At 40.5% G+C, this 16756-nt stretch overlaps 1 protein-coding gene across 1 annotated transcript in view; it reads left to right on the top strand.

Moving 5' to 3' along the window:
* The first annotated feature begins 416 nt into the window (after positions 1–416).
* The window catches only part of bmp6 (bone morphogenetic protein 6), a 56125-nt gene continuing 39785 nt past the window's right edge, over positions 417–16756 (top strand). Inside the window, exon 1 of the mRNA XM_008277955.1 lies at positions 417–1322. Coding sequence (XP_008276177.1) covers positions 914–1322 — 409 coding nt within the window. The 5' untranslated portion in view covers positions 417–913. The remainder of the gene's footprint in view (positions 1323–16756) is intronic.

Below are 16756 nucleotides of genomic sequence, written 5' to 3'. Positions count from 1 at the left end.
TGCCAGTACCGACTCTCAGAAGACATGGAACACTCATTTAAGGATCGAAGTTGCAGTTGGTCAGTGTATTTATGGACCTGATACAACTTTGCTTTTTCTAACATTTATGAAGAAATAGGTTTAGATGAAGTCGTGTGACACACATTGTAAACGAATCCAAGCATATTAGGTGTAACACAAACACACAGAAGACTTAAGTTGACGAGTTTATTGAAACAGACAGGCAGTTATTCCGCAGCGAACAAAATATGGAAATATGATGTTAGACTTGTCCTTCTAGCCTAAAGAGCTCCACCTCTGGCTGAGTGCGCACGGAGTGGGCGGTTTCTGAAGACAAACACACTCGCAAACGTCCACACGTACGCGCGCACGCACGCATATTATGGACTGCAACCTGCTGATTCCTGTTAGACTCTCACACAGAGCCTGTAGGAGCAGGGGACCGTCACTGAGAGCAGCTGAAGGACGGCTTTTGTCAGTGCGCAGCTTTGGAAAGTCGCATATCTTGGAGAGTAAAAATATCCACTTAAGTTAAAATGACTTCTGTCAGTGGAATTGTTGTTCTTTCGCTAGTGGATATCGCATCAAACGGTGTCTTTTTTTGACCGACTTACCGGAGCGCTTAGAATAAAGTTTCACATGCTGCACTTTATCTGGAAGCAGCAAAGCGCGCTACGGGAATCAGAAATGAAAGCAGGACCGACACTATTATGCGCATTTTGTTTTAGGGAGTATTTCAAATGGCTTGACACACGACTCTTTTTTTGCTTTTGATCCCCGGTTCAACAGAAAACAGCGCGCTCGGACGGACTTTGGTTACCATTACGCGCGTTTTGCGTTCGTTTATACAGGCGACTGAAGCTCCAAGCCAGGCACACTTGGGACTCCGGAGAGAGCACAGCGGGACAACAACATGACCGGCTGCTGGCTTGCCCTGGTCGGATTGTGGTGGAGCGCTTATTACTGCACGTTGACGGTCGCGGGGAGTAACTATTCACTGGATGGAAACAACGAAATGCACCCTGGGTTCATCCACCGGCGGCTGCGGACGCACGAGAAGAGGGAAATGCAGAAGGAGATCCTGTCCATCCTGGGGCTGCCGCACAGACCGAGACCGCATCTGTCGCACGGAAAGTACAACTCCGCTCCACTTTTTATGTTGGACTTATACAACACTATATCTAGCGAAGAGAAAAGCCAAGTGGAAGGGATGCTGGACCGCTATCAGTCAATGCGGACGACCCAGAGTCCGCCTCTGGCAACATATCAAGAAACTGCCTTTCTAAACGATGCAGATATGGTGATGAGCTTCGTTAATTTAGGTGAGTTACATGGAAATATTTATATTTTGCTTGTTATTTTTGTGCGTAATTGTGACTTGTATAAGGTGTTTTTTGTAGAGTTGTTGAAAATGAGACGGGATTCGGTGGGAACAGGTGTTGCAAGCAAGGATAGGGTGAAATGGAATGACCTGGACATATATAACAAAATGGCACATATATATATGTATAATTTAAAAAAAAAATTATTCCCCCCACTCATTTCCTCGTTTGTCTTATCAAAAGAAACAGTCCTGTTTTTACATTGGGTCTGTACACCTGTAGCTGCATTGCTATCCTCGCTGATCGTAAGCGGACGCACCATTACGCACATTGTGAATCATGAACTGTCCCATTGTGTGAACCACATTCAGGGCAAAGAAGTCATCCATCTCCAATGTGGTTTGAAAAACTGATGAGGTTTGTATTGTTTCGCAGTAATTTATTGTTACACGTCCTCTCTCCGGGTACATTCGCCCTCCTCGGCTCATTTATAGGACCGAAATTCTGTGGTCAGTCCTGCTGTGCAATCTGCTTCGTGATTTATGCCTTTGCGGGGAACATAAACCTAGTATCCTCAGAAAATCATCTACCACCACCGCTGGCATTTGTATATAAAGGGCTATTCCTGCCGTTGACCTCCAATGCAGCGAGTTGCGGTTTCTGTGCGTAAATTGCGTCGCATTGTTTGTGTTTCCCAAGCAGATTTGCCTCTAATTAGCTCCAGTGATGATAAAGAGGGACACTTTAATCATAACGAGTTTGGAACATAAAAGCTCAAAGCCCTTCCTTCCATTAGCAGCTCCAGTGTTTACTGGGAGACTCTAAACAGAGCGCCTAAAGATAAACAGAGGCGCTGCCAGAGTCAGACGCTGGTGGATAAGAAGGTTTAAATCCAGATTGATTGTCAGTCTTCTTGGGAACTGAGGCTATTGTCATAATCTGACCATGAGAGCAATGGGAATGTATCACTGCTGAAGAATGCAGTCTCCTCTTTTTTTTTTTGTTTTTTTTTGTTTTTTTTTTCTGACTTCAACGTCTCCTGCAAGAAGAGATCCCTTTAAATAGTTCTACCCTTCACCTTTATAAACCGTTTAACAGTCACTCAGTACCACAAATGAAGAGGAGAATTAGGTTGGCTGAGTTAGAAAATGCTTCTCTCCTTATTGGTCCTCTGAGTATTGGTATTGCAACATGTAGTGATGAAAACCAGATATTCAGACAGAAGGAGGCTGTCATTTGGGTCTCAAATATCGAAGCCCCTCTGTTGGCTTCTGTGGGGGAGCGTGATGGTGGCGGCATGGTGTTTGTGTGTCTGTGGTTTCGGTGTTCCTCTGCTGTGTAAGTTTGGGTTTGCACTCCTGTGTTGTTGCACATCTGGCTCTCCACTTTGATCAATCACGTCCTGTGCATCTTTTGACGATTCCCTCAGATTTCTGTGGTGACCAGGGGATTAGGTTGCCATCTCCTCCAGCCGTACACAAAGTCCTAACCGCCCTGGAGGAGGGACTGCTTCCTCCCCGAATGTGATTGTAATTAATGTTGGACAGGCCAAGGCTTTCCATCTGCTTTGCAAATAAGGCCTTGCACGACTACCGTGTGTCATCGCCATCCGATTAGTTTTTAATGCATCTTTTGTGCTCGATTGGAGCGATTTGCGTGGAGCCGGCACTTATTGAGCTACGGTAGAAAGAGGCCTGAAACACTTCTGGGTGGTCCTTCTTGTTTCAAAAGTAGCCCCAAAAATCTGGATATCATGTGTGGCCTGAGTGAAACTACAAATTAGAATCAAGATAAATGAAAGGAAGAAAAGGGAAGAAGCCAAACAATCCGTCTGAAACGATTTGTACAATATGGAGCTAGATCAGCAGACACAGGTCAGGCTGAGCTCCTTTTTTTTTTTTTACAAATATTGTTCAGTGAAAGACACTGAAACAAGGTAATTTGTCAAATCAACGCAAGGAAGATGACAGTGACTGTGTTTACAGTGAAGATCTGATTTAAAACTGGATCCACCTGTTTACATTAGTAAATTCTCCCTCTGTGTACTTGGACGAATGTCAGTCTTTAAAATGACCCGTGGCAAACAAAACAAAGACTGTTATTTAAACTCGGGTTTAAACTGATGTGATGTGTTTCACAGCCAGCTGTGGCAGTAGCACAGATAGACAGCTCATTTTCTGTGGGTATTCTCTTGGGGCACAGATAGATTTAAGAGCCCCTGCGTTACATCCAGTCTTGAATGCGTTCTCTGCAAACCATATGCCTCTTCATCCCCCTCTGAATGATTCATGAAGACCTCTTGTTCAGTCATCTGTTCTCATTTGCTTTCATCACTTGTTTCAAAATGACCCATTGAGGAAAAAAAAAAAAAAGTAGAAAAAAAAATAAAAGCAGAGGAAGTTATGGAAAACTTTCAAATTGCGGGAGCAGAAGCACATTTTCCAGCTCCTTTTTCATCTTCATTCCTAGAATAGCACGTTCATCACTGTTTGCCTTGTGGATGTCCTGCTTTCCACTGAGGTCTAGTGAAGTGACACTGTGTGTCGTATGACTCATGCTGTGTGACTCTGTGCAGCTCTGAACATGTCCTAATGCACAGCGGGGTCCTCAGCTAATGGCACTGGTCGCTGTTAACTAAGGATTAAGACTTTTTCATGCTTGTTTGATACAGATTTTCGCAAACCTTTATGTTTGAAACCTACAATGATCTTACAGTAATCTTGCCATACAAATGTATTTGAAAAAAATAGCTTGTAGACTAGATCTTGAAACCTTGAAGTCACACTAAGAGGCACCTTTTTGTGTACTGATGCATCTTTTCCATATTCATATTATGATGAGAACACTGGTTTTGACATATTCCGTGGAAAAAGGATGACCTACCCTTTTCATCTGCTGCTCTCTGGTAACAGACCTATAAATCTCTCACAAGGTAATATATTGTGGAGTAAGTGACCGATATTAGTGAGGTTGAATCCCAGTGGAAAACAAATAAAAGAAGTCAATGCTCACTCAATTAATGAGGGATGACATATTGCTGTACAAATATCCAAAGCCACAGTGAGGGCTATAATAGCCAGCAGGAGGAAAATTTGCTATTCCTATCAGGTTTGGTTTTTGTGGTTGAGCTGTTACCTTGTGGTTATGTTGAGTCAAAGATGCACAGAAATGCTTTTGGTTTCATGGGTTGCAGAACAGGAACTCCAAATGTTGTTCCTGTGTCATCTGCATTTAACTTTGATGAGTTTGCTGCACCAGAGCTCTCGTATGCCAGCCAGACAGACAGGTGTGGAAGCCTCTCTAAGCTTGGCCCAGATCTAGAGGGCAGCCAAAGCTCCCGTTTTGCTGTTTGCTCTCCCATCCCTCTGTTTGTCTGCTGGGAGGTACGAGGGGAAAGATCCCATAATAATCCAGGAAGATTCATCCAGGGTCTTTGGGCTTGTTTTATTGTGCATTCACATGCTCCTCGTATGGTCTCATTTACAGAGTTGGCAAGTCATTCCTCTGAATTTTGGTGTGTTTATGTGCTTTTTTTGTGAGAATGTGGAAATAATACTAATGCTGCAAAGATGATGTGGTTGATGTTATGGCTCAGAGCATTTAAACAGCAAATTAACGGCATTTCGTTGATGTTAATGTTACTCTAGCTGACTTGTTATCAAAATTACTGGTAACTTAACCCCTTATCATTCTAGGTCATTTCAATGCAACCAAAATGACATCTCCAAATTAAAATGAATGCTGTTATTGACCCTTATGGATTATCTATAAAGTTTGACCTTTTTGTAAAGATAAAACTCTCGAGTTTTAGCCACAGCAATCAGAATCATTCTAGGTGCTACCAGTAAAAAGTTATTCCATTTCAATAATCACAGAAAAAAATATATTTTTGATCCTCACCTTAGCTCTTTCTTGAAAATAAAGAAGCATAAAGCTGCATTAGGCGATGGAAACTAAAACACACTGTGTGCTAATAGAAAAACTTGTATTGCACTCATATTTTACATTTGAAAACAATATCTGTAAAACTGGTAATTTGACACCAGTTTTTATTCTGGTATGTCCATGCGTTTTATTGAGGGACTTTTGTTTTATCCACATCTGTCCAAATTGGACACCACTGAAAATGTATGGAAAACATGCAATATCTTTTGAATGCTTGAACCTACATACATCAATGAGGGCTCTGTTGAAGACTTATACCCAGAGGAATCCATATCTGGACGCAGAGTCACACTATTAGTTATAGAAATTTGTATTTCATCATAAAAACAAATAATCTATATATTTTTCATAAAAAGATATGACTATATCAAAACAAGTGTTGTGGGCAAGTATAAATATATATTTACAATTCACACTAACAGCAAACACTGCAAACTGTATATTTACTGCATAACTCAAACTGTACACATATTCTTAGCACTATGACACTCACTTGTTTTCTATGAGCCGCTTGTTATAACAGTCTCTGTTTGAAGAAAGCATCAGGGCAGCTGCTGTCTCGACTTGTGCAGCCTCCACGACTTCCTCTGTTGTGTAATTTCTTTTTTCTGTACATTTTGCCATGTTTTGCACCCCAAAACGATCCCAAAACAAACAAGATGGAGGACAGACGCGTTACGCACAGTTCACGCGCTGAATGTCTTGAGACACTACACAGGGCTTCCACTGCTGCCACACACAAAGAATCCTGGGCTGTGTCCGAAATCATCCACTTACTCCGTACTCCCTATTCACTATATAGGGATCATTATATAGTGCACTATATAGGGAGTACCTTGACAAAGTAACATTTCGGAAACTACTCGTCACTCGCTAGTCACGATTTGTGCCGCAACACCCTAGTACAAACACATCAAATTCACAATTTATTGCGTAGCTAAGAAATCAAATTAAATCAAGCTTACTGTCATTTTGCTGTACATACCAGATGAGAGAGCGTTTCTTCAGGATCCAGTAACTTGAAGCAATTTAAAAGAAGTGGTGTAGTATGTCCAAATCACAACCGAGCGCTGCAATTTTAGCGACCTTCATTGTCCGGGTAAAATAAAATTTAACAAAACAAACGGGAATTTTTCCACGCTGTCATTCGTCTGGTTTCCATTTCCTTTCGCGCAATGCACCATGGTCCATATTGCTCGGTTAGTGACCATCGGCTGTACACTACCTTTTTAGGGTGCATTGTGGGATATTTTGAGTGCACTATATAGGGTGTAACATTTGTAACTTAACATTTGGACACCCCTACAAAATGGTGTACACCCTATATGGTGCAGTATATAGAGCATAGGGAGTGATTTCGGACACAGCCCTGCTTTCCCATACATTGGCGCGTTCATCTGCTCATTGGCTACAAGTTTACAGTGTCAGAGAGTGTCTGCAACCCGACTGGTTAAATCTACAAGGGTGGAACTTCTGCGTAACGGGTTGACTGTCCGAGACACTCAATTGGCTCTTCAGGGTGTCAGTCACCCCTCAAAGCCCTCGTGTTGGCCAAACTAGGTGTCAATTAAAAGCTAAAACCTCCGTCTAGCTGCCTGTAGCACATTCTGCGCGATCTAAAATAGATCCTGCCTGTTTTCGCCAGAAGAAATGAATAAAACAGTCAGAGCTGATCTCAAGCAGGGAAGACATTACTGCAGAATTTGTGCCTTTGAGGATCTAATACGTGTTGTGGACCAAATTATTTTACTGGATTATGTTCACTGGATGTGTATGGACAGAATGAGACCCAGCTGGTAAGGAATGACTGATGTTTGAGCTGCAGAGAGCCTTAAAAAGTAAGAAAAGTTGAATTTCAACATTTTGCTTTTCTGTACAAAAAGCTCTTTGTGTCAACGCTGTGGTTGCTGCATGTCAAAAACATTTATATCATCGGAAAGAAGAGACTCAAAGCTTTCATTTGATGTGTATATTGTGGGGAAACTTGATTGTGGAACGTGCACATATGGCTGTAATGTTTTTGGAAAGTAGTCATGTCCTGCCGGTGGGACGTAGAAATGATAACTTTTCTGTTACAAGCCACTCTATGTGGAAATTGTAGCCAAAAAATATATGTAATATCTGTATTTACACCATTCATCAAAAGTTTCTAACCATAAACATTTACTTTCACCTGTCATGCTTCTGTGTACCAACATTTTTACAGTCTACTTTTCTGATTATTCTGACACTACACAAATGCACTATTACTTTTCCTATAGTTTTAAAAGTTTTCACAGTCATCGGTGACATTATTCCTGCATTGGCTCTTTTCTATCATGTGGATAAAATGCATCTCAAACAACCTCCCAAAGTGGTTTGAAAATGCTGTTTTAATCTGTCTTGAATGCTTCTCAAATGCATTTACACTTCCCTATTCAATCTCCCCAAGATGCAATAAGTGATTCAGAATACATAAGATATTGGTTTTACTGGGAAAAATGCAAAACAGGGCCAAGATGTAATTAACAAAACCAGTTCAAACATGTTATATGTAGTATTTAGAGATCCTCAAAAGTGAAAACCAGAGAGAGGAGGAAATGTAATATAGTATGAAAATAGTTACACAACGCTCTCACATTTATATCCTTTTAGGGACCACAAAAATGCTTTTTTTGTGACAGAGAGAACAGTGGCTGATCTCAGTGTGATTTCAACGTTAATATGGTGCCAGCACAAATGCTGTTAGTGGCTACTTTTCAACACAGACTGCTCACTGATAGAGCAAAACTTGGGAAAGTGCCCAATGTTTTTCTTGAGGTATGCATCCTCAAGAAACACATGCATTTACATCTTTTATAACATCTGGCTGGAAGTTGTCTCAGACTGTCTCCCAAGGTGGTTTGAAAAAGTCTGACTTCATTCCATCTCAAATGCCTCCTGGTTGCACTTAGACTTGGCTTTTTTCCAATGTCTGGAAAGTGAAATTGCATGTCTTTTCCCTGTCGCTTAAATATTCTTTTTTATTATACAATGCTTTTGTGCACTTGTCTGTCATCACTGCTACCCTCATTTTGTCCTTTTCCCGCTCACCTTTCCATCTCTGCACACCCCATTGCATGGCTGTAGCTGAGCTGTCACTAACCCTCTTGCCTAAGTCAACAGCCAAGCTTTCTACCAACTTACCTCCCACACTTTAAAGGCAAACAAGCCAGAAAGCTTTAAGAAATGGGTTTTTGGGAGATTAGCCGGGTCCAGACAGTCCTGGGCTTATTCTGAAATGAAGTGCCCTTATTAAATGGCTGTTTTCCTTGTCTTATGATGCCTGGCTGTATTTCTCAGTGCCTAAGCCCAGGTAAGCCACTTCCTTTGCAGCGAAATGTGTCCCAAAGCCCCAGCATGATCAAATAATTAGTTGGCTTCGATCAAAGAGTCAATTGTTTGAAGCAGAATGTGGCTTTGGAAAATTTTCACTAAATCGTCTTGAAACACTTCCTGCAAAGCCTTAGAGACCAGAACAGAGGACCACCCGTCACTTCACCTCAACTTTGGGACTACCGTAAACAGTATTAGCCAAAAGTTAAGCAAGGAATTCAAGAAATGCTACAGCTGAATAAAGGATCTTCTGAGACATAAATCTGGCAGTTAAAACCTTCCTGCAATGATGAGAAAAATTAGATTAACAAACTACAGAACTCTGTGTTTGTTTTCATCTGTTTACAGTATCACATCTTTCACTGCCGCTACAAATTCACTTGAACTTGCAATGATGTTAAAGAATGGCCCAAGATATACAAAAAATTGTGCTTATTGAGTTTCAGTGTTTTAAAGTGCTTCCTTTTTCTCATGTTTGGATTGTATTGGTTGTCAAGCTCCCTGGCAAAACACACAGCTGCCTCAAGAAACAAACAGGGTTGATGGAGGAAACATCTCTGGGTAACCAGATTATGTCTTTTCCAGTCGGGCTTTATGTCTGTCATTGAGGATGAGGTGTTGCAGAACAACTCTGTTGTACGTCTTTAAAGAATGGAGTTTTTGGTTCTCTACTCTTATGCATGAGTGTGTTTCTGGACTATATAGTGATCAGTTAAAGGAAAACTTTTTCCTGCTGGTGTGTTTATAGATGGATGCGTGCAAACACATAGTTGGTGAACCTTAAGGTCAGCAGAGAACCATTTATAAGAGAGCTTTTCGTTTACACTTAAAGTAATCTCTGTCACACACACTGCTCTAACTCCCCGCCATACACCCTCATGCACCCCCTTGCCCACCCACCCTGATGATATCGCTCACTCTCACGCCATAACTCTTCAACTTGACGAAATGGCAGCAGAGATTGGAGCTAAGCACAGAGATTACACGTCTTGCCATGTTTTTTTTTCTTCTTTCTTTTTTCCCGCCTTTCTCCTCCCTTCAATTCTCATGTCTTCATTGGACATTCCAGTTCAGAGCGATAGCGTCGTGGGATGAAGGAGTGTGACGAGATAAGGAGTTGAAGTGCAGCGCACTCCCTGCTGGTAACGATCTATCGAACGGAGTTGATAACCCTGGCGAAACATCTGATTAGGGCTCACTGCTCCCATTTATCACCTCTGGCTGCAGGCATGGAGGAATTTGCTCTGTTTGCTCTGTCATGCCTTGACGAGGATGAGGGCAAGCTTTAGTTGCTTCTCACACGTCTGTTGTTGTCTGTCCATCTGCCTGTAGTTGAACGCCACCTTTTCTCCGTTTTGCCATGTCTCATGTAATTGTCATAGACTCATAAATTTGGTTGACGTTATAGCCCTTTGCCTTTTGTAGTCTTGCATGTTTAGTGATTGTTGCACAGTCTTATATTGGTACATGCACATCTGAGTGCGTGGGTTTGTTTGTAAAACGAGGAAAAGCAAAGAAGAAAGGGTGTGTGTGCATTTTTACTCCAGCAATGCTGTCTCTCCCTCTAAAATGGTTGTAAAACTGTCAGCCTTTGTCTTGTGTTTAAGTGTCTTTGAGGAGGCCACATGGAGGAGATCATTAACCAGGAATTAGTGTTTGTGCGTGCGTAAGGCTGTGTTTGTATCTCTCAAGTTTATGAAAAGGAGACACAGAAACAGAGTGGCAAAGATGAGAAAATGATGTTTCTCTTTATTTTGTTTTGTGCATTTCCTGATTTCTGGGTTTTTGACTACAAATCAAATGGAAACCACAAAATCTATTCTGTTGAAAGTAAAAGAAACATCAGCTGTCAGTGTTTGAGTTTAGGGGGATGTGATAAGACTGAGTGACTGTCAGAACAAACTACAGGATAACCAAACTGGTAACCTACTTACCAGTAATCATCATCTTTATGAGTTACATGCATTGAAAGACAACAAATCTGTGCCATAAAAACAAATCTTTACACACTGGTACTCTGGTTTAAGCAAGTTCAGGAAACATTGCTTTATTGTAGCATAAAACAGTACATGATAAGCCTTTCAGCCGATCAGATGCATTCATGCTATATGGGTTCTCACAAGACTATTTTTCTACTGATTACTCTATTGATTACTTTATCGTTTAGTCAACTAATTTACCCACAACAAATCAAATTGATCATGTCATTTCAGTGTATTTTATGATTGAGTTTTGAGCTTTATGATTGTATTCAGCAGCTGCAAGGACCAAACATATTCTAAACCTCTCCCGACTAATGAGCAGACAACACTTACTGTGGTTTTGTCTGTTGTGGAGCTGCATCTTTTAGAATAGCACCTGTCTTTTTGGATACTCATGCATTGTGCTGGCGCGGCCGTCGTGTGTCATGGAAACTTTTTTGGAAAGTCACCTTTTTGTTTTGTGATAATTTGAAGGACTCATAAACCTTTGAAACCTTTGGTCTTTGGAAACTTTTACAGTGAACTGAGTTGGACACTGTTGGAGTTGGCATTTTCTAAAACTGTGGCACCGAGGGCATCTGACCAGTGACCACAGCCAAAAATGACCAATGTCCTGACCATTACGCAGGGATACTGAAGAAAAACGTGTCACATTTGTTAAAAAAATCTAAAAATCTTGTGTCAGCGCATTTTTAGCATTGACATCATCGATTATGCAGACTAGTCGCAGCAGCCCTACATGTAGCACACATGGCAAACACAAAGTCTACTTACACTTCAAATCTGTTTTCTAGTATTTTATTTGTGTATCTACAGTCATTGTGTTTTGGACTCTGAACTCTTTCGAAAATGCAGCTGACTTATAAGCTCAGTTCTGTACCTGAGCGCCTCTTGTGTAGACACACTTGGAGAACTTGAGTGACCGATGCTGCTCATCCTGCAGCTTTTGAGGAGACATGATATAATATATATAACAATATAATATATCAAACCCTCAATTTGAACACTTCCTTTTCTGACCCCATGGTACCGCATCTATTGACCTCTTGTCCCCACTCTTGACTACATATTGTCATTTCAGGGTTCAGGAAGAACAGTAAAGAAGTTATGGAAAAATATTAAACTGTAAATTGTGCTTGAGAAGATATTTTTTCATTTAATTCAATTCCATGAATTTCAGTTATTCTCTAAAACTCCACTGGCATTGTTTGAATCTCTATCATGATACATTTTTTTGTTACACTACATACTACAGGACATATGTTTTTTTTGTGGCTGATATGTCTTTTGGAATTTCAGTGTTAATAAAGGTTGTGAACCTGTGAACTGCTGAACACCACTATCAGTGTGTCCGTGTGTGCCCAGCGAACTCCAATCACTATCATAACGACCCTGTCGTTTCCCCCGCCGGAGAGGCTCGCTCTGGTAATGGAGATGACTGCGGTGCATATCACAGTAAACATTTCTGCTATCACATTCTTCTGTGAAGCCAGCAGGGATTTATCCCTGATCAATGGAAAGGAAAAGGAAGAGAGAGAAAGGAGGGAAAGAAAAATGGCACATGCAGAGAACACTCGGAGGGTGAGAAACTGTGGGACAGATGTAAGGTGATTCACAGCTTGCAGTGACCTTGAAGGAACTGGGGGAGGATGGTGTGTGTCTGTTTTTTCTGGGGACTGCATAAACACAATTTATATGTACATACATGTTTTTGTTTTTGCATGCAATTTGAGGTTTTTTTTACAGTCAGGACAAGTAGAAATATGGTAGAAATCCTTCTTTAGCCATGCTAGTGGTTTGTCAGTCAGTGTGTCCGTCACTTTGGTCCTCGACACCTACCGGATGGATTGCCATTGCCCTTTCATGGAGGCATTCGTGCTCTCCAGTGGATCAATCCTACTGACTTTGTTGGTCCCCTGATTTTTACTACAGCACCAGCAGGAGTTTCACATGACTTGGCTGCTATTGGAATTATTAGGTTTGTTTATAATGACCAGTATCCCAGGTGATTTAACAGAAATTTACATTAAGACCAGTCTTAAAAGTTAGAAAATCACTCAACATTGAGCACAACTTAACAACAGGGTTCAGCTTTCCCTGAAAAATATTGCATGCAGCTATTTATGAAACACCCAAAACCATCAATCACATTCTTCAAGAACTGAATCGCAGATTAAATGCTACTGAAATGTACAGCACTTCTTCATAAGCCCAGCACAAGAGTTTGAGTGTCTACACGCCAGTTTATTCCAACATACAACTTTATTTTCATTTTCTAAATCAAATTATGGCCAAACCGCGCTGGTTTTACAAGATGTCATATGTCCCATGTTCCATTTTGCTGGTTTACGATATATGGACGTTAGCGTTTTAACAACCCGAGTCCGCTGGAGTGTAACATCTTGTACCCAGAGTTATACATTTATAAAATATTAGTAATAAGGTTAAGCAATGAGTATTTCTGGCAACAACTAGCAGGGGGTAGCAACATTTAATTGTTAAGTTGACTAATCCTGCACTTCCCATGGATATATTGCCATGAAATGTGCTACAGACTTTCAGGTTCCCTTTAAGATGTATTTTATTAACATCCAACATCCATACTTTTTAATGATCTTTCCTTAGTTAATAGAATCAGCTCAAATTTAAACCTATCTGGCTATTTCTTTGCTTTATTTTCCAAAAACATGAAAAAGTAATCTCATTTCCAATCAACTTTAGCTGTACGTTTTGTTTAGAGCTAACTAGCAAATGTTAAAGCTACGTTTATCCCTGCTGTAAACATGTTAACCTCCTGATATTTAGCTTTCAAATGTTATCTCGTGTTGAACTGTAATTTACTTTTGTTGATGAATAGCTGACCTGTAACTGACTTGTTTTTGCCTGTTAAGTCATTTGATTCATTTCCCAAGACGCAACAAAATGCAAATGCAAAGAACTTCCTGCATGGTTGTGAACCTGTTGCATTGGACGTTGGTGAGAAAGCAAAAATAAGGCAGCAAATCTTAGGGCACCTGTGCTGAAATATATTGCCTTTGGACACTTATTTCTACAACTTAGAAAAATACACTCCTTCAAAACACAATGGACAAGGAAATGTAAAGTAGATCAACAACAGCTACTTATTTAACAGTGGTGAGTGTGTTAGGGTGGAGTTTTCCTTCAAGGTTAGGGTTAAGGGTCAAGGAATGAATGTAGTCAATCACTTGTGCAAGTCCTCACCACCCAAATACAGACGTATGTAAGTTCACTTGTGTGTCTGCACGGATAATTGGAGTGTATTTGAGTCTATTTGTTAGATAACCAGGAGCCCCACTTTTTAACACAAGAAGCCTACATCACACACTGGTGTCACAGAGAAAGCTGTACCCCTCGGGCCCTCACATGTTCCCAGGCTGGCCGTCTCTCTCTAAAGAGGACGTGCCTGAAACAACAGTGGGTCTGCAGCGAGAAAAGGGCCCCATGTAAGCGCAAATGCTCCTGACCCTCCCAAGCAAGTAGCCTCCCTTTCTGCCGCGGTGCCGCTGACAAATTTATGAGTCCTAGGCTGACCCACGGGCTGACTTTCCAAACATGATACTGACAGGAAAACAGTCGGCGACGGGGGGGATGGAGGGAGGCAGTGAGGGAGGAAGAGTGAGATGAGAGAAAGAGTACAAAGGAGGAGGAGAGGCAAGACATGTATGTGTTGTGTTTTAATCAGAGAATTATGTGTACATCTTTTTAAAAATCTAATCTCAGGCTTCTAACCAGAGGCATCATCAGAGAAGGACAAATAAGTGGATAGAAAGAGCAGAGCGTTAGGAAATAATACAGTCTGGTGAGAAAGAAGGAAGCTGAAGAAAGATGCTTCTATTCATATCTTAGCGGGTACAACAGTACAAAAGTATGTACAGATGTCAGAGGTTTGACTCCCATCTGAGGCCACCGATAACAAAAATGTATCCACTCCCAGCGCCGTGAGGCAGATTGGATTAAAGGATCTTATCACTAAGGATGTGCAGGGGAAACTCTGCCCAGTCCTTCCTCCTGTATGGACACTTTCCACACCTCCAAGCAGCCAGTCTCCTGGATATCTTATCTGACTGACTGTTTGAGAGTAAAGTATGAATCCTTTTTCAAGACGAAGTCCCCCATTTATGTATTTATTTTTTTGATCAAAATTGTTCTATATACTCACTTGTACTGTATACGCTGATCAGCTGCTGTCTGAGTTCAGCTGGTTTTCTGTGTGCAAGCTGACAGGAATGTGACATTTATGTAATGAAGAGAATAATACATTTCTTCACCCAGTTTATAAGAAGAATTAGTGCTCAGTCTTCCACTTCAATAATTTCTTACTCTCTCCCTGGTATTTCTCATGTTATCTCCAAACAGAAAGAACAACCGCTGGACAGACTGTGATCCAGCATATTTCATGTGTTCCTTTGCAACTAAACTGCCTTCTAAATTGCATTTTGAAAGAAATCTATTTTCTGTATGACAAACATATCTTTGCCTTTTATTTTACTGCTTTACTGTCTTTCCTTTTCAAATCTAAAGTCCTACATGGCCCGTGAAACCCAAGCCTCCTGGGTGAAAGTCCTGCCTTCAAATCCTAATGCCTGCTTACTTTTTAAACTGAAAGTGTTTCCCACAACTTTGTGGTTCTACCATTCTGGGATAAAATCAAGTTTCTGTCTAAACATGAATGAAAATGCAGTTCACTTGTAAAGGAATGTAATTTTTGTGAGATGGGGCTGTTCAGCTAATTAAGTATTGTAAATGTTGTGTTAATATACAAAGGAGAACTTATATCACTATGAACTCCTGGCTGCCATTCAGATAGTCAAAGTTGTTGTCTTAAAGGATAATTCCTTTTTTTTATTAGGTTGATGATTAAATTGTGTGTATGACTTTTCTGCTGCCTTTACAAATTAAAGGTAAAGTTAGTAACTCAAGTCAAAGACAGTTTTTGTCAAATTTAGCAAATATCTCCTCATTCTGGACATTATATAATTAACAGCACCATGTTTCCTCAAATGTATCAGACACTCGCTGTATGCATGACAACCTTTAAAAGATTGCAGTTTAAACAGGCAAAACTTCACATATAAAGCTCATTTAATCATTTTCCAGCCCCACAGGATCTTGATATGTAGCGCTGCGCAACTGTTTAATGTGTTTTAAAGCTAATGACGTGCCACATTTTTATCTGTAGCTGTTAGTCTGCACATCTGCAGGCTGTTACGAAGTCCCACACAGAAACATTAAAAGCAAAAACTGATCTGTAAATCATTGTTCATTTAGTCCGACAAATGTTTACAGAATTAATTTACGGCCCTAAACACTCACTAATATTGTCAGCTGTCTAACTTTGCAATAAGATTTGTGCTCATCTATCTGCCACCTTTAAATACTTTGCACAATGTAAAATTTTAACCTTGAGCAGATCTCTTGTGCTAATAGTGATAAGTTTTCCCTTTATAGAGATGTTACACTTTGCACTCCATGCTTTAATGATTTGCTGAAGGCACAAAAACAACTTTGCTTGTTTTGTTAGCTCCCTCTTCATTCATTTTGAGTTGTTTTTCAAAATGTGCACACATTCTACTAATGATTTTTGTTGGAAAATAATCTATTCCAGCAAAGAAATTAAACCCCTCTAAATAGGGTTTAATCTGCAAAATAAAAAAAAGATTGTGTAACAAAGAAGAAAACATAATCAAGTAGGTTTCTACACTGATTTTCCTTTAATAGCTGTGGTTTTGAGTATTCCTGTAGCGTTTTCTTGTACTCTTGGAACACTTTATTTTTTAGAGCTGCTGTTAGCAACAGATGCATCAATGAGCATGTTAACCTCTTGTTTGTATCACTGCATCCATCTAATGGACGTCCCACTTGGTCTCCCCATTCTGCTGAAATAACTCCTGTCATTTTGAGGTGCAATTTCTAGCTTTCAGGGAAAACTGAAAGAACTTGAAGAAAGCCAATGTTTTCTACACTTTCATTTCACAATACTGTGCTGACATCGTGGACAGATGTATTATTAGAAACCTTGATTATTTTTCTCCTGATTTTCCTCAAGGCTCACCTGCTTTTTGAATATCCAGGTATCTAGTTACCGTCGCTGTTTTTGGAGCTGTGCCTGTGTGTAAAACAAGCAGTAGGTCT

Source organism: Stegastes partitus, unplaced genomic scaffold (assembly GCF_000690725.1).
Source record: "Stegastes partitus isolate 25-593 unplaced genomic scaffold, Stegastes_partitus-1.0.2 Scaffold111, whole genome shotgun sequence".
Lineage (NCBI taxonomy): Eukaryota > Metazoa > Chordata > Actinopteri > Pomacentridae > Stegastes > Stegastes partitus.
The sequence above is the reverse complement of the archived record's forward strand: the minus strand, read 5'-3'. Positions and strand labels throughout refer to the sequence as shown.